The following is an 18,769-nucleotide window of genomic DNA, read 5'->3' on the forward strand; positions in this document are numbered from 1 at the left end:
TCCTCAACTAAATAAAGCTGAGCTTCAACCTTCCGGCTCTCATTAAGTGGTTTTAAAAAAAAAAATGGTGGTTAGGGCCTACTAACGGCTTCTGCCCCTCCCTGGTGTTGTCCTCAACTAAATAAAGCTGAGCTTCAACCTTCCGGCTCTCATTAAGTGGTTTTAAAAAAAAAAAATGGTGGTTAGGGCCTACTAACGGCTTCTGCCCCTCCCTGGTGTTGCCCTCAACTAAATAAAGCTGAGCTTCAACCTTCTGCTCCAAATTACCATTTTGAAAAATGCAATAGGCTTTTCCGGCCTACTAAAGGTGTCTGTCTGTGTGCCCCTGCCTGGTGTTGTCCTCAACTAAATAAAGCTGAGCTTCAACCTTCCGGCTCTCATTAAGTGGTTTTAAAAAAAAAAATGGTGGTTAGGGCCTACTAGCGGCTTCTGCCCCTCCCTGGTGTTGCCCTCAACTAAATAAAGCTGAGCTTCAACCTTCTGCTCCAAATTACCATTTTAAAAAATGCAATAGGCTTTTCCGGCCTACTAAAGGTGTCTGCCCCTCCCTGGTGTTGTCCTCAACTGAACAAAGCTGAGCTTCCACATTCTGGCTTTCGCCCTATACTATCAGATATTAAACTGCATTTGGCCTACTAGTGTGGTTAGGCCCTTGAAACAGTGTCTGCTGCTCTTGGGTTTGCTACTCCACTGAACAAAGCAATGCCGCCTGTTTAGTCCTGTTACCAATTTTGAACTGCATGTAGCCTACTTTATTCTTTGGCCCTATATCTGTTTCCTCCTCATCCTGCCCATTGCCCAGCCACTGCTAAATGAGTCTGCTGGTACATTGACCTAGACCACTACATTCCCCTTGTACTCTACACAGCCAGAATCTGTCCCTGCTGAAAGTAAGGTTCCCCTTCCCGCATGTTATACCACCTTACACAGGGACAAAGAGGAAGGTGCAGATGAAAGTGCAGGTTCCTTCATCAGGTGGGGGGGCATACTCGTTGGCGACGTCACTGGCACAGGGCCCCTCAGAGTACGCAAAAGTGTCGCTGCTGGTGGGAGGCGCCCCCGCCATGCAAACACACCGCCGTACTTTGAGGGGCCCTGTGCCAGTGGCAATGCGAACGAGTGGGCCCCCCCCTGCTTGCTCAGGATCACAGCACTTGCAACTTTTAAATACTTACCTTTCCCTGCAACACCGCCGTGACGTAGTCCGCATTTCCTGGGCCCACGAAAAACTTGAGCCAGCCCTACTCCCCCCACAACTTTCCCCCAATTCCCTATGCCCAACTATTATTATACAGTTAATTAAGATTGGCAAGCTTCAGAAACAAGAATGGATGTTTTTGGCATTAAAATGGGCACTGTAGGTGTTTTCCTGGCCTCCACTCACTGCCGACTATGCTTCCCCATTGACTTGCATTGGGTTTCGTGTTTCGGTCGATCCCCGACTTTTAGCGATAATCGGCCGACTGCACTCGACTCGACTCTGGACAAAATCGGGTTTCCCAAAACCCTACTCGATCTTAAAAAAATGAAAGTCGCTCAACCCTAATTGAAGTGGTTACTCCATCTGTAAGACAAGGCAACTGATACAAGAAAATTCTACAGAGGGAAAGTAGGTGGACATTTTGGCTAGAGAGTTTGAGTCCAGCTGGTTTAAATGAGCAAATTAGCTTTGTAAGCTTCATATGAGTTTGTTGTTTTGTAGAAAAATTTCTGATAAAAGAACCCTATTAAGCCAATTGAGCCTACTATCGATTGATGTGTGCCAATATTGGATTGAGCACTATAGCAATGGAAGCATTTATAATAGTATGTAAATATACGGGAGGGGGTTATCGATAACCCTTCTTCTGGGTCCCATTATTCTCTTTGGATCCAATATGTATAACCTACCTTGTGGACTGTGCACAATTTTACAAAAGACAATCAAAACTTGTCTTTAATCAGAAGCTAAGTTTTAAATTATATATCGGTGGCGCTTTAAAAATAAATAAACATCTGTAATAAAGGTGCATAATGCGCACCTCAGTGGATTTAAATACATGTACAGTAGCAGATTAAACTGTCTGACTACGGGCTAGATGGATAATGCGGAAAGAATGCCTGTAGCTGCAGAATAGTAAATACGGTGCGCTCCTACTATCAGTGGAACGCAATCTGCGTGCCAAAGACCGGAAGTCTGCTTTTAGGAAGCTAGGCTGACACGCATATGCGTTCCACCAACCGGAAGAATATCCGAATACCGGAAGTACTATCCAGCGCGGCAGACACGAGATTGTAAAGACAGCTAGGGTCTCACAAGTGCCTCTGATTAAGGTAATCATGGGTCCGTGGCTATAAATAAGAGGAGTGAACAGCCCATTTTTATTTTATATCCTAGCTGGGCTGAACTTAGTGTCATACACATCTTGTTGTTTGGTATGCATGTTGGACTTATTCTCCTAGACGAGGGGTTTGCAGGGATATAAGGGACAGTCAACGTGGAGCGGGGGCGCCATATCGAATTTAGGGTGCCAACCTCTGCTGTCAGGAAGGATACCAGATTATTAGGGTGTTGGTAGGGACATGACAGGAATATTTTTTTCCTAAAATCCCTGTATAAGTGTGTCTATACTAATATACACAAACTTTGGTCTTAAGGACTGAAAGGTGCTGTTTTGTATCTGCATTTTTTTGGAATTTTTAAAGCATATTTAATAAAAGTAACGTTTTTAGGGATTTCCTGTGTTTTTTTTTTCAAAGATCTTCCTGTGTCCTCAGGCTGTACTGTCACTTAGATAGTGGTAGATCACTTCACGACAATGGCACATTTCACTCCATTGTCAGGTCTTCAGTCTGCTCCAGAACTTAAGAACTTCATTCAGCACACCTTCTGTTTTCATGGAAATTAGTGTCACATCATTTCTGACTAAGGTGGCCAGTTCAGATACAAAGTTTGGTGGGCTTTGTGTAAACTTCTAAACCTTGTCTTGAATTTCTCATCTGCATACCATCCTCAATCTAATGGACAAGTGGCAGATACTGGCAAACCTCTTGAGGCACTTCACTAATGCACATCATGACAATTGGGTCAAACTCTTACCTTGAGCAGAGTTCTCCTATAACAACCACATAAGTGAGTCTTTTGCGAGTTCTCCATTGTTGTAGAGACACGCGGGTTAGTAGTTGCTATCGTCAGCTAGCTCGGCTGCCTTAAAAAAGACCGCATGGACCTGGGCTCATCCCACTGAACATCCAAACTCCTTTCCCGTGGGCAAAATACCACTCAGGAAACACAGGATGATGGAAAAACAGTGTAGCAATAATTTATTGAACCAACAGACAATAACATGGTGGTGCAAAATTACAAAGTTTCACCCTCCGCTGACTTGTTGGGTGTAGAGCAGATGCAACTTCGGAGCTTTCAGGGCCAACTACTCCAACTTGTGGCACCCCACTTTTGTCAGGCACCCACAGAGAGGAGGTAAGGACAAGCTTAGGAAGCTGACAGTCCATTGAGGCATATGACTGAAGGGTCACAACCTGGCTTGTCCGTACATCTCCATGGGGCAAGGTGAAGGGTGCTTGCCCAAACGTACCATGGGTTCAGTGATGATCAGTGGAGCAGATATGTATTCTTGCAGCTAGGGCCATGGTCCTTAAGCTGGCATCCTGTACAATGTCAAATCTTTGTTCCTTTTGATGGAGCCATGGTGGAGCTTGGCAGATGTCCTGTATTGTGTTCCTGGCTGTGGTTTTGTAAAGTAACTCTGATAAAGGGGCAGATTCCTTTTATAGTTCACAGCTCTCATTCAGGCATTTTTCCACAGGATTGGGTGAATTGTGGCAGGGGCTCATCTCTCAATGTTTGAATATTTAATCAATCTGCATAGTTTGTCCTCTATTTTGCAGGTTAACAAACTGGATGATCTGGTACAATGAGGAATGAACACAATAGCAAACATTGATTGTTCAATGACCCTGCCTCCCTTGCTTGCAAAGATAGCAGACGATAACCTGCAGGAGCTGATATAAGAGGTAAACAGCACCCATTCAGCAATTTCACAATCATCAATTCTAGAGTAAATATTCAGATTCATATGACAATAGTCCATGTGTCTTGAACAACTAAAGAAAAAACACAAATTCAATAGTCCACGTTCAGACAATAGCCTATGTCTCCTGGCCTACTGAAAATAGATGACTGGATAATTAAGATCAAATGCTGTGTCAACACAATTGTTTTTGGACAACAGCCAGGAATTCCTCGTCATGTATCGGCGGCTTCTGGTGTTCATGCCGCCGATGATCTTACTGGGGATTTCTTGAAGATATGGTTCGACACTAAGGTCACTCTGGGGAGACTCTGCGTATGAATAAACATGTGTAATAAAGATGATTGAATTCACATTGTCATGGAGATAAGGTGTGGTTTTCTTTTAAGAACATTTGTCTTAAATTCCCATTCTACAAGTTATGTCCTCGCTTCAATGGTCATCAAATCCCTTTGAAGTCATCAAATTAATGCAGTGTCCTATGAATTGAAGTGGTCAGCCTCCTTACTGATACCCAATTCCTTCTTTGAATACAGCCGGAGGCCAATCATTTTAAGTCCCTTCTTCAAGGATGTCTTCCAGATGTCTAAACATTATTTCTAGGATCCATAGTAAAGATGTTTCTAGTTTAAGATTTTCAGTGATCGAAAAATTGTATAAACCCATACGTGGGGGAGACCATAAACGTAAACTATTTAATACAGAATCCTTTTGGATATTTATGCTAGAAACCAGATGGGTTTCTTTTAATACAAGATCTTATTCTTCAATATTAACAATATTTTTATATGCAAATGGGTTTGTCATTACTTGCTATGCTTTGCTTAATAATTCATTTGTATTTCTATTTTGTACGAGCACTTTTTTAATTTTTGTATGGCATTTGATATTCCCTAATTGGATACCACACACGTGTATGGTAATGCCTATTACTTGACTATCAGTTTCTTAAATGCCTAATTGTTCAGACAGCAAGTAGACCATGAGTAAGACTTTTGGCAAAACGCGTAGATCTGAAACTTCCTTGTTGCACTGTCATATTGCCATCAAGTTTGTTTGGAGCATGTTTTATATGACTAATTAAAAGCTAAGTTTTACAAACAATGTACAAGCTTCCTCGCTGAATTTTTCACACTTTTGGTGTTCGTGCTGCAGCTACTCTGGCTTATTTCTTGCGAAGTATTTCATGCTTAATACCCTGAAAGGTGAGTGGACTTTTTTGTTTGTTTGCACTGCCTCCAGTCTATAAGACGCACTCACTTATTAGCAAGATCTTTTTCTTGCTAAAAGTGTGTGAGTCAAGGATCCCGCCCAAGGGGGTAATGAAGAACCCCACCCGCTGCCAACAATTGTCAAGACATGAACCGGAGAGATCACACAGGATCCCTCCACAACCACCAATTGTCAAATATCACCACCTCAGAGGTTGCGCACGGTTATCTTTCTGTCAAGAACAGCGCTCTGCTGCTCCTATCTTCCGAACAATTACGCGATTGACGGACGATTAAGAGAGCAGGCCTCAGGCTGTTTCCACTAATAGGACTGTTATTGGGAAAATAACAATAAGCGTATGGTATATACACCCCTCATTTCAATGCATGGACTGTATATATACCCCGGGTACGGTCACTGCTAACTCCATGCTAAACCAAGAACAACTTGCTGCCACCAACAGTTATTTATACAGGCTGACTGGATGCCTGATTTCTGGTAGCATATGGCTTCAGGGTGCGGCTTACAGAATAAAAGGGACAGAACTATTAAATTTTATGTTTAATCCAGAACGATAGGCAGAGTTTATAAAAAAAATATACAAAAAATTTTACAAAGGGGACAAACAATACAGCATATGCAGTGCATAAAATAAACAAGATTAAAGCAGGAATCTTACTATGGTGATCACAGACATGATTTGCCTTAGGGAAGGAGAGCACTTTGATTGGTAATGTCCAGTGAGAGGGATTGTGCATACACCGATATACAGTATATCTTTCTGCATGAACCCAGATCTTAATTAACCTTGACCTTTTATCATCACCTAAGATACACCCAGACTCCCCTCCTTGATGACCTCACGTGGGCTGAGTAGTGGGATGTTCTCAGCCCTTCAGGATTTTATATAATTACCAACAATAACAATAGCATCACTCCTGAAGACTGCAGAAGTTCAAGATCACCACTATGCTTTTTAGCGCGATTCCATATAGATAGTAAACATGACATAGCTAGAGTCAGCGATCTTCTGATTTGGGGCTTATAGGCAGGCATTGCTTTATGGAATTTAAGGTTTTCCATGATAGTGTCTTACAGTCAAAAAACTATGGTAAGTTGTAAAGTAATTTCCCTTTCTTATTTAATTATACGACTGTCTGTTACATCTTTTTGTACAATTTGTCAATAACAATATATATATTGTTTCTCCCCTTCTGAGTTATTTTTGACGGTCAATAAAATAGGATTTTCCAGTAATTCATTTTTCACGCTATAGGTATGATAATAGATTCTCTCTGTCTGGCATTTTCCAGCGGTGTCGGCACCTGCATTCCTGGGGTTGATGTAAGGTTGTTACATTATGTGAAACCTGACCCCAATCAGCACTGGTGTCACCATCCCCACATCCCCAAATCAAACATCACATAGTCAGAGAACAGTTGCAGCCCTGGTTTCCAGTTGATATTCAATACATCCAAGGTGGGGAGGACAGTAAAGCTGGCACTGATTGGGAGCAGGGCTCATATGATGCAACGACCTCACGTGAGCCTTGGGAATGTAAGTCCCGACACCACTGGAATGGCACCGGCACCACTGGAATGGCACCGGCACGAAAGCCGAGATGAGTGTTTTTATTTTATTGAGGCCAAACATGGGTAATGACATGGGGTTGTTGTCGGGTAAATCATTTCCAACATGATGAAAATGGAAAAAAAGCTTCTCCCCTGTGTGACTGCTCTGATGTTTATTAAGAGTTGATTTTCAAGCAAAACAGTTACCACATTAAGATTATAAAAAAGGCTTGTCCCCTAAGAGACTTTTCTGGCCAAAAAGAAGAGATGATTTCTTTACAAAATATTTTCCACATTCTGCACAGAAAAAGGCTTCTCTCCTGTGTGAGTTCTCTGATGTGCGTTAAGACTTGATTTCCTTGTAAAATATTGCCCACATTCTGAACATGAAAAAGGCTTCTCCCCTGTGTGAATTCTCTGATGTTTCACAAGACTTGATTTCTCTGTAAAACATTTCCCACATTCCGAACATGAAAAAGGCTTCTCCCCTGTGTGAATTCTCTGATGTGCTCTAAGATGTGATGTATTTGTAAAACATTTCCCACATTCTGAACATGAAAATAGCTTCTCCCTTGTGTGACTTCTCTGATGTGTGATAAGATTTGATTTCGTTGTAAAATATTTCTCACATTGTGAACATGAAAAAGACTCCGTGTGAATTCTCTGATGTGTGCTAAGACGTGATGTATTTGTAAAACATTTCCCACATTCTGAACATGAAAATAGCTTCTCCCGTGTGTGAGTTCTCTGATGTCTGAGAAGATTTGATTTCACTGTAAAACATTTCCCACATTCTGAACATGAAAATGGCTTCTCCCCTGTGTGACTTCTCTGATGTGTGATAAGATGTGATTTCATTGTAAAATATTTCTCACATTGTGAACATGAAAAAGGTTTCTCCCCTGTGTGAGTTCTCTGGTGATTAACCAGATTTGATTTCTTGTTAAAACATTTCCCACACTTGGAACAAGAATAGTTATTCTTTACTGAGTGAATGTTTTGATGTTTCAGTAAAGATTTTTCAGAAGGAAAATGATTTCCATATTCTAAACCTGAAAATGATTTTTTTGCTTCATGAGCAGTTAGTTTTTGAATGCTTATTTTGTGACTCTGATTTTCCTTAGTAGTCTGTAATGAATCAGAAGATAGGACATGTTTGAAAGCATCAGATGAGAGATCATCGCTGTGAAGGGATGATGGTGTGTTTGGAGTACTGGCAGTCCCTTTATTTGTATCCTGTGGAATCTCAAGATCATCTGATTTAAAAATTGAAGATATCAGCTGTCCTTCTGTTCTCCTGGTACAGTCATCTGCCAAAAATAAAATCAGTTATTAATTTTTAATAAAATATCCTTAACTTATATTTTTGAACATTTCTACTTAAACTGTCTGTAAAAATAGCAAGTTATGCAAAAATCTTGATTTACCAAGATAATGACAGTTCATAGGCTAATCGAAAATCTCATAACATGCACGCGAAGATTGTGGTGCTCGAATAAAAAGCCACCAAACTGTATTGTAGGCAAAAATAATACCAATTAAAACTATACTCATTTGAAAAAAAAAGTCCCCACTCAGGTCCATCATCTGTCAGTGGGAAAATAGATTTCCACATTATTAGTGGCTCAAAGTCTTTTGAAAAGCAACATGGCTTCTAAAAACCAATCCAGCAATATCAGCTCTGCTGGAAGGTGCCAGATACAAGCTTATTCTCCTCTGGTTCAGTTCTCTGTTCTCAGCTCCCTACTTCTGAATTTGTTAACTGTTGTGACCCAGGCCCCTTTACTGACTACTCTTGCATCTTCTGATTTGGCATTTTTTCTGCCTTCCGGGTTCTGACCTGGCAACCTAACTATTCTTCTTCCCATCTCTCACAACAGAACAGCAGGTAACAACGTGGCCCAAGCCTAGGGGTCTCTATATCAGTCCAAATCCGTGTATATCTTTTAACCTCTTTCTGACATATGGGCATAATAGTATGCCGCTGTCGAACACTCTGCCTTAACCCCTTCCCGACCTTTGACGCCACGTAGGCATCATGAAAGTCGGTGCCAATCCGACCCATGACGCCTATGTGGCGTCATGGTATGATCGCGTCCCTGCAGATCGGGTGAAAGGGTTAACTCCTATTTCACCTGATCTGCAGGGAGAGGGGGAGTTGTACTTCAGCCCAGGGGGGGTGGCTTTGCCCCCATGTGGCTACGATCGCTCTGATTGGCTGTTGAAAGTGCAACAGCCAATCAGAGCAATTTGCAATATTTCACCTATGAAAATGGTGAAATATTGCAATCCAGCCATGGCCGATGCTGCAATAGCATCAGCCATGGCTGGAAATCATGTTCTGCCCACCGCCCCCGATCTCCTCCCCAGTCCTCCATTCTGTCCGGTACCCCCCTCCATGCTCCTGTCCGCTCCCCCGTGCTCCTGTCCGCTCCCCCGTGCTCCGATCCCCCCCCTGTGCTCCGATCCACCCCCCCACCACCCCCTCATACTTACCGAGCCTCCCGAAGTCGGTCCGTCTTCTCCCTGGGCGCCGCCATCTTCCAAAATGGCGGGCGCATGCTCAGTGAACCGCCGAATCTGCCAGCCGGCAGATTCGTTACAAGTACATTTTGATCGCTATGGTAGGTTCTATCACAGCGATCAAAATAAAAAAATAATAAATAAACCCCCCCTTTATCACCCCCATAGGTAGGGACAATAATAAAATAAAGAAAATATTTTTTTTTCTTTTTCCACTAGGGTTAGAACTAGGGTTAGGGTTAGAACTAGGGTTAGAACTAGGGGTTAGAACGCTGCATTGTATTTTCCGCAGCATGTCAATTCTTTGTGCATATTCCGCAGCGTTTTACACCTGTTCCTCAATAGGAATCCGCAGGTGAAATCCGCACAAAAAAACACTGGAAATCTGCTGTAAATCCGCAGGTAAAACGCAGTGCCTTATACCTGCAGATTTTTCAAAAATCGTGCGGAAAAATCTCACACGAATCCGCAACGTGGGCACATAGCCTTAGGGTTAGGGTTGGAATTAGAGTTAGGGTTGGAATTAGGGCTAGGGTTGGAAATAGGGTTAGGGTTGTGTTGGGGTTAGGGTTGTGATTAGGGTTATGGCTACAGTTGGGATTAGGATTAGGGGTGTGTTGGGGTTAGTGTTGAAGTTCGAATTGAGGGGTTTCCACTGTTTAGGCACATCAGGGGTCTCCAAACGCAACATGGCACCACCATTGATTCCAGCCAATCTTGCGTTCAAAAAGTCAAATGGTGCTCCCTCCCTTCCAAGCCCCGACGTGCGCCCAAACAGTGGTTTACCCCCACATTTGGGGTACCAGCGTACTCAGGACAAACTGGGCAACAACTGTTGGGGTCCAATTTCTCCTGTTACCCTTGCAAAAATAAAAAATTACTTGCCAAAACATAATTTTTGAGGAAAGAACAATTATTTTTTATTTTCACGGCTCTGCGTTATAAACTTCTGTGAAGCACTTGGGGGTTGAACGTGCTCACCACACATCTAGATAAGTTCCTTGGGGGTCTAGTTTCCACAGTGGGGTCACTTGTGGGGAGTTCCTACTTTTTAGGCACATCAGGGGCTCTGCAAACGCAACCTGACGCCCCCAGAGCATTCCATCAAAGTCTGCATTTCAAAACGTCACTACTTCCCTTCCAAACCCCGACGTGTGCCAAAACAGTGGTTTACCCCCACATATGGGGTATCAGCATACTCAGGAGAAACTGGACAACAACTTTTGGGGTCCAATTTCTCCTGTTACCCTTGGGAAAATAAAAAATTGTGGGCTACAAAATCATTTTTGAGAAAAGAAAAATTATTTTTTATTTTCATGGCTCTGCGTTATAAACTTCTGTGAAGCACTTGGGGTTTCAAAGTGCTCACCACACATCTAGATTAGTTCCTTGGGAGGTCTAGTTTCCAAAATGGGGTCACTTATGTGGGAGCTCCAATGTTTAGGCACACAGGGGCTCTCCAAACGCGACATGGTGTCCGCAAATGATTGGAGCTAATTTTCCATTCAAAAAGCCAAATGGCGTGCCTTCCCTTCCGAGCCCTGCGGTGCGCCCAAACAGTGGTTTACCCCCACATATGGGGTATCATCGTACTCAGGACAAACTGGACAACAACATTTGGGGTCCAATTTCTCCTATTACCCTTGGGAAAATAAAAAATTCTGGGCTAAAAATCATTTTTGAGGAAAGAAAAATTATTTTGTATTTTCACGGCTCTGCGTTATAAACTTCTGTGAAGCACCTGGGGGTTATAAGTGCTCACTATGCATCTAGATAAGTTCCTTGGGGGGTCTAGTTTCCAAAATGGGGTCACTTGTAGGGGAGCTCCAATGTTTAGGCACACAGGGGCTCTCCAAACGCGACATGGTGTCCGCTAACGATTGGAGCTAATTTTCCATTCAAAAAGTCAAATGGCGCTCCTTCCCTTCCGAGCCCTGCCGTGCGCCCAAACAGTGGTTTACCCCCACATATGAGGTATCAGCGTACTCAGGACAAATTGGACAACAACGTTCGTGGTCCAGTTTCTCCTTTTACCCTTGGGAAAATAAAAAAATTTTCGCTAAAAGATCATTTTTGTGACTAAAAAGTTAAATGTTCATTTTTTACTTCCATGTTGCTTCTGCTGCTGTGAAACACCTGAAGGGTTAGTAAACTTCTTGAATGTGGTTTTGAGCACCTTGAGGGGTGCAGTTTTTAGAATGGTGTCACTTTTGGGTATTTTCAGCCGTATAGACCCCTCAAACTGACTTCAAATGTGAGGTGGTCCCTAAAAAAAATGGTTTTGTAAATTTTGTTGTAAAAATGAGAAATCACTGGTCAAATTTTAACCCTTATAACTTCCTAGAAAAAAAAAATTTGTTTCCAAAATTGTGCTGATGTAAAGTAGACATGTGGGAAATGTTATTTATTAACTATTTTGTGTCACATAACTCTCTGGTTTAACAGAATAAAAATTGAAAATGTGAAAATAGCAAAATTTTCAAAATTTTTGCCAAATTTCTGTTTTTTTCACAAATAAACTCAGAAATTATCGACCTAAATTTACCATTAACATGAAGCCCAATATGTCACGAAAAAACAATCTCAGAATCACTAGGATCCGTTGAAGCGTTCCTGAGTTATTACCTCATAAAGGGACACTGGTCGGAATTGCAAAAAACGGCAAGGTCATTAAGGCCAAAATAGGCTGGGTCATGAAGGGGTTAATGAGGGCACTGGTGGTGAGCCCACATCTTTCCACTCACGTCAGCTGTTTTGAACAGCTGACATGTGCCCAGAACAGCCGCGGATGGAATCGCGATCCACCCGCAGCTATTAACCCGTTAGATGCCACTGTCAAACGCTGACAGAGGCATTTTAACATGCTCTTCGGGTAATCATGGCCAGAAATCTCGCCCACCGATGACCCCGTAATGTGATGGCAGGTCACCGATGCATTGGCATTACTACCAGAACTCTCCTGGAGACCTCTAGGTTTGTCACTGCTGGATTGCTATGAGTGCCACCCAGTGGTGGACACTCATAGCAAGTGAGTAATTCTGCTACATACAGGTGAACTGATAATCTCCTGTATGTAGCAGAGCTGATCGAGTTATGGCAGCTTTTTGTCTCCCATGAAGACTATTGAAGCATGCCAAAAGTAAAAAAAAAAGTTTTTAACATAAAAAAAATATATAAAAGAGTGCAAGTTACCCACCTTTCTCCCCATTCAAAATAAAAGAATAATAATAATAAAAAAAATCAAACATACACATATTTGGTATAACCGCATTCAGAATCGCCAGATCCATCGATAAAAAAAAAAAAGGATTAACCTCATCGTTAAACGGCGTAGCAAAAAAAAAAGTCAAAACACCAGAATTATGTTTTTTCTTGTTCGCTGCGACATTCCATTAAAATGCAGTAACGGGAGATCAAAAGATCGTATCTGCACCAAAATGATTAAATTAAAAACGTCAGCTCGGCACGTGAAAAATAAACCCTCAACCAATCCGAGATCCCAAAAATTGGAAACACTACTAGTATCGTAAAATGGCACAATTTTTTTTTTTTTTTTTTCTTTTTAAACAAAGTTTGGAATTTTTTTTTCATCATGTAGACATGTTTGGTGTCTATGAACAAGTAATGACCTGGAGAATCATAATGGCAAGTCAGTTTTAGCATTTAGTGAACCTAATAAAAAAGCAAAAATGAAAAACAAGTGTGGGATTGCACTTTTTTGGCAATTCCACCGCACTTGGAATTTTTTACCCGTTTTCGAGTACGAGACATGGTAAAACCAATGGTGTCGTTCAAAAGCACAACTTGTCCTTGTATGAAGTATGCCATATATGCCAAGTTCCCTACAGCCAACACTTCCCTGTCTCCACCATGATGACTATTCCCCATCTCCTCTAATCTCTTCCTACTCATTCCCCTCCTCAGCCCATCCACATAGGAAACTTGTGTGTACTAGACTCTGTTGTGCTCCTATTCCTCTACCTCCTCATTGTTAGCCAATTTGCAATGAGCATAATAAATGAGGCTGAGCTGGGCAGTATCTCCATGTCTCATGTCTTCCTCCATCTCCACCTGATCTGCATGTAAAGCTTCATGTTTGTCAGCAGCAACTGTTGAAGTAGGCACAGAAACGGGATCGTTGTGCTGGTGATGGCATCATCACTGCTCATGATCTTTGTGGAGTTCTCAAAGTCTTGGAGAACCACAAACATGTCATACATCCATGCTGACTCTTCAGTTATGTGCGGAGTATGACCAGAATACAGGCAAGCACGATGGAGCTGGTATTTCACAACTGGTCTCTGCCACTCACAAAGCCTTGCCAGCTTGTGCAGTGTGGCATTCCAATGCATGGCCACGTCGCACACCAGTCGGTGAGCTGGCACCTGCATGTGCTGCTGCAACACTACCAGACGGTAGCTGTAGCTGACTGTGGAAATGGGCACCCATGCGGCGTACTTTGATCAGAAGCTCTGGCAACTGTGTAGGTTTTCAGCAACTGACTGAGGGATAGGGCCAATTTCAGTGTCACATTCAGTTAGAGAAAGTGTGGTGAGGTGACTGCAGCAGTCACAGTCAATAGGCTGCTAGGGAAAGTGTGAGTATGTTAATCAAAGCAGTGCATTGTCAAAAACCCTTCCATGCAAATCCATCTGTAGGCTTGGGAACCTTGAGATGGACATCGGGGCCTTTAAGTGCTCTAAGCCTGCGGAGCTGCAGGGAAAGAAGGACTTAAACTCTCAGAGGCAGGAGGTGATGGAATTTGGGTGAAGAAGAATTCCTAGGGCTAGCGGAGTTAGCAAGAGAGATGCTCTGCCCATACCGAGAATTAGGGCTAAAGTTAAGTCCAGTACCTGTGGGAAAGTCCTTAACCCATTGGGCCCTATCCTATATGCCTTATTGTAATGACCGAAAGCTGCCAATAAAAGTTTGACTGCTTTAACAAATTCAATGTCCCCCGGATTGTTTGCTTTGAAGGTTCTGGAATATGGGAGCATAGAGACAATGGAAGCCTATGGGCCACAAGTAAGTGTGGTGCACCCCACACACAGCAGCACTCTGGGACTGGGACACGTTTTGTCTGTAGGGTGCCAGAGTGTGCAGAAGCAGCAGCTCGCCCACAAATACCTCAAATCAGTCACCTTACACAAGCATGGAACATGTGTGAGCTTGCCAACCTTCAGAAACTACACCAGGTTACACCCATTATCACACACCACCATAGCTGGTTGTACTCTGGTCTGTTATTCCTTTCAATAACTCTGCAGCGGTGTGTGGTTTGTCTCCTTGACAAATTACTTTCAGCGGAGTCTGTTTCCGCTTTGCTAAGGCAGTGCTGCAGAGCTTCCAGCTGATGTAGACAACATGCTCTGAGATAGCAAATGAAAGCTGATAGATGAGAAGTAGGGGCTCCAGGAACTGGAGTAGGATGTGGAGGAAACCCTGATAGAAGTAGCATAGCTCCCAACCGTCCCTCATTGTGCGGGAGTGTCCCGGATTTCATGCTTTGCCCCGCTGTCCAGCGCAGGGCGCTCTCATCCCGGACACAGCAGGAGAAACTCCGTCACACCCCCTTTTGTTAGGCCACGCCCCTTCCCCTTCGTATGTTCCTGAGTCTCCCAGCGTCACTGTTCAGAGAGAGAGGGGACACTTCTAGATTGAGCACAGCTCCTTTGAGGTACGTGGAATGAGTGGGGCTGAGCAGGGAGGGATGGACACACTCACAGCCTCCCTGTTTGCCTCGGCTGCTCAGTGCTCACTGCTGTGTTACTGCAGAGCGACAGATGCAGATCAGTGAGTAGTCGATGATGCCTTGTGTGGGGTCAGGTGTACAGTGTGGATGTAGCAGAGCCGTGTGTGTGTGCGAGGTGTATGGAGCGGAGCCGTGTGTGTACGAGGTGTATGGAGCAGAGCCGTGTGCGAGGCGTATGGAGCGGAGCAATGTGTGTACGAGGTGGATGTAGCAGAGCCGTGTGTGTACGAGGTGTATGGAGCGAAGCCGTGTGTGTATGAGGTGTATGGAGCGGAGCCTTGTGTGTACGAGGTGTATGGAGCGGAGCCGTGTGTGTGTGCGAGGTGTATGGAGCGGAGCAGTGTGTGTACGAGGTGGATTTAGCAGAGCCGTGTGTGTGCGAGGTGTATGGAGCAGAGCCGTGTGTGTATGAGGTGTACGGAGTGGAGCCGTGTGTGTACGAGGTGTACGGAGCAGTGTGTGCGAGGTGTATGGAGCAGAGCCGTGTGTGTGCGAGGTGTATGGAGCGGAGCTGAATGTGTACAAGGTGTATGGAGCGGAGCGCGTGTGTATGTAGCGGAGCAGTGTGTGTGTAGGAGTAGCTATGTGTGGCCATTATATGGTACGAAGTATCATGTGCGGCCATTATACAGTATGGAGCATCATGTGTGGCCATTATATAGTATGGAGCATCATGTGCAGACATTATACAGTATGGAGCATCATGTGTGGTCATTATACAGTATGGAGCATCATGTGCAGTCATTATACAGTATGGAGCATCATGTGCGGTCATTATACAGTATGGAGCATCATGTGCAGCCAGTGTACAGTATGGAGCATCATGTGCAGTCATTATACAGTATGGAGCATCGTGTGGCCATTATACACTATGGAGCACTGTGTGGCCATATTTTTTTGTTTAGAATTATTGTATATGAAACAGTGTGATCAGCAGTGCTAAATGGGTGTGGTTGGGACGTGGATATGGGTGTGACTAATTATGAATGGGTGTGGTCAGAGGCATGGCCTAAAATTTGCCGCGGCGCGCATTATTAACTTTATCCCTCTTTGCCATCTTCAAAAGTTGGGAGGTATGAAAGTAGGTCCAACAATCCTATGTGTAGGCAGCACATGTGCCATGCCAGGGTGGGACTCGGGCCCAGCCTCCACAAAATCACTCAGTGTGTTGTCAGGGAATTGTAGCATGCCTGAGCACACGCAATTATCAACGTGTTGGACATTAATTGGACAATCACAGTAACCATGTTGGAAAGGGCACGGGTGATCATAGTGAACGCGTGCTGGTAAAAGGCGGGGACGCCTCACCGGGACAAATAGTGGCGGCTGGGGACCAAGTAGCAAAGGACCAAATGTGTATACCTGTAGCAGGCCATTTCTTTAATTTATTTCTAGCTATGGGAATTTCACACAACCCAAGTTCTACAGTATATATGACAAGTCAGTTTTGGAACAACCAAATGTGCAGACCTGTAGCAGGCCAATTTTTCTTTTTTATTTCAAACAAAAAATTTCACCCAAAGCAGGTTATACAGTATGTATACTCCCTGACAGAAGTTATATGGCTAATCCATGTTATGTAAATAAAAGCTTATAACCAGACGTTAAATTCATCCATTGGTTGTATAAATTATTCTTTTGAAAGCTGAAACCCTCCGAAATGTGGTTTAGGTTAAGAAAATAAATTGGCATCAATGCAGAAATATTGATTAGTTAATATTTCACAGAATGGTCAGATTTTGGCAAGACAAAAGTTGTCGCCCACAGAAAGTAATGTGATATTCAAACAAATAATTAACTTAAAATACAAATATAAATTGCCTAACATTGGTGAATGAAGTTGTGGTGCTATTTCATATTTTGTGTGACTTCCATGAGCTTGAAGGACTGCATCCATGCGGTTCAACAATGATTCATACAATTTAATAATGAAGTCATCAGGAATAGCAAAGAATGCCGTCTTACATGCCTCCCAGAGTTCATCTAGATTCTTTGGTTTTGTCTTCCAAGCCTCCTCATTCATCCTACCCCAAACATACTCAATGATGTTCATATGTCTGGTGACTGGGTTGGCCAGTCCTTGAGCACCTTGATCTTTTTCGCCTGGAGGAACTTTGTTGTAGAGATGGATGTATGAGACAGAGCACCATCCTGCTGCAGAATTTGATCCATTTTATGATTTGGAATATAAGAGGTAGCTAATACTTCTTGATATTTTTGGCTATTGATATTGCCTTCCACCTTGCAAATGTTTTGCACACCCCCATACTGAATGTAACCCCAGACCATGATCTTTCCACCACCAAATTAAACTGTTTTCTGGGTGTATTTTTGGATCCATACGGGCTCCAGTAGGTCTCCTGCAGTATTTGCTTCGGCTGTGGTGCAAATCAACTGAAGATTCATCAGAGAAATCCTCCTTCTGTCACTTTTCCAGTGTCCATCTATTTAGCAGGCTGAGGGACTTTGCAAATGCCACACTTTTTTTATTTGCCTTTTGTTTAGTGCTGGCTTCTGGGCACTGATTAGACCATGGAGTCCATTTCGAGACAGAATCCTACAAACTGTTCTAGTTGACACAAGGACTTGAGGTGATCAGACCGGTTGGAGCTCAGTTGCAGTGGAAGAGGGATTTGCTTTGGATTTTTTAACCAACATACTTTCCTCCTGAGCAGTTGTCTTGCGGGGTCTGCCAGACCTGGGCTTGTCAAACACATCTCCAGTCTCTTCAAATCATTTTTTAATTCTTTGTACTTGACGCGGAGACACATTAAAGGTGCCAGCCACCTCTGCAGTGGATCTGGCCTTCAGCCTCTTGATAATCCAGGCTTTGGTCACAGGGTGGCTTTTTGGCATGTCGTCAGAGCTCAAGTTGCAGATCAAGTGAAGGACTGGGATGCTGGGTTTCTTTTTATACACACACACACTAATTAACCGATCATTTACTGAGCACAGGTGAGGATGTAAACTAGGATTGGGTGCATTATATGACCAGGTGACAAATTTTGTCTTGCCAAAATCTGACCATTCTGTGTCCATTAACTGATCAATATTTCTGCATTGATGCCAATTTATTTTCTTAACCTAAACCACATTTCGGAGGGTTTCAGTTTTCAAAAGAATAATTTATACAACCAATGGATGAATTTAATGTCAGGTTATAAGCTTTTATTTACAAAACATGGATAAGCAACATAACTTCTGTCAGGGAGTGTATGATAAAAAAGTAAATTTTTCGAGCAAACATATTTGGGGAATTGTACCAGTCCAAGTTGGTTTTTTTTCTTACTATATGGATAACTAATTAAATCCAGAAATATTTTTCAACACTTTTTGTAGTTTTATATACCACCATAATGTAGCAATAACCACGTTCAACTGTATGGATGACTAACTGAATCTAGAATTTTCTTTTAATTAAAGTAAATATTTTGAAAGTGTAGTTGATGTACTTCTACACTTATAAAACCTTTGCAGAAGGTGCAAAGCAAGGAAAACATTATAAAGCAAGAGTGCGGAATCTTTTTGTCATGGTCCGTTGGATATATTCTGTTTGGAGCGTCTAGGGTTAAATCCGGAATAGCCTCCTTTTGGTTTCTCGGAGGCTTTTTATAGCCTCTTTCTGGGACCTGCTTTGTCGGTTATACCCCTGTGTGCATGTGTTTTGTGCCTGTGGTCTA

General features: G+C 42.9%; 1 protein-coding gene across 1 annotated transcript in view; it reads right to left on the reverse strand.

Moving 5' to 3' along the window:
• Window positions 1-5,737: 5,737 nt before the first annotated feature.
• The window catches only part of LOC143768046 (uncharacterized), a 50,694-nt gene continuing 37,662 nt past the window's right edge, over window positions 5,738-18,769 (reverse strand). The window contains exon 7 of the mRNA XM_077256701.1: window positions 5,738-8,124. Coding sequence (XP_077112816.1) covers window positions 7,091-8,124 — 1,034 coding nt within the window. The 3' untranslated portion in view covers window positions 5,738-7,090. The remainder of the gene's footprint in view (window positions 8,125-18,769) is intronic.

The sequence above is a fragment of the Ranitomeya variabilis genome, chromosome 4 (genome assembly GCF_051348905.1).
Source record: "Ranitomeya variabilis isolate aRanVar5 chromosome 4, aRanVar5.hap1, whole genome shotgun sequence".
Classification (NCBI taxonomy): domain Eukaryota; kingdom Metazoa; phylum Chordata; class Amphibia; order Anura; family Dendrobatidae; genus Ranitomeya; species Ranitomeya variabilis.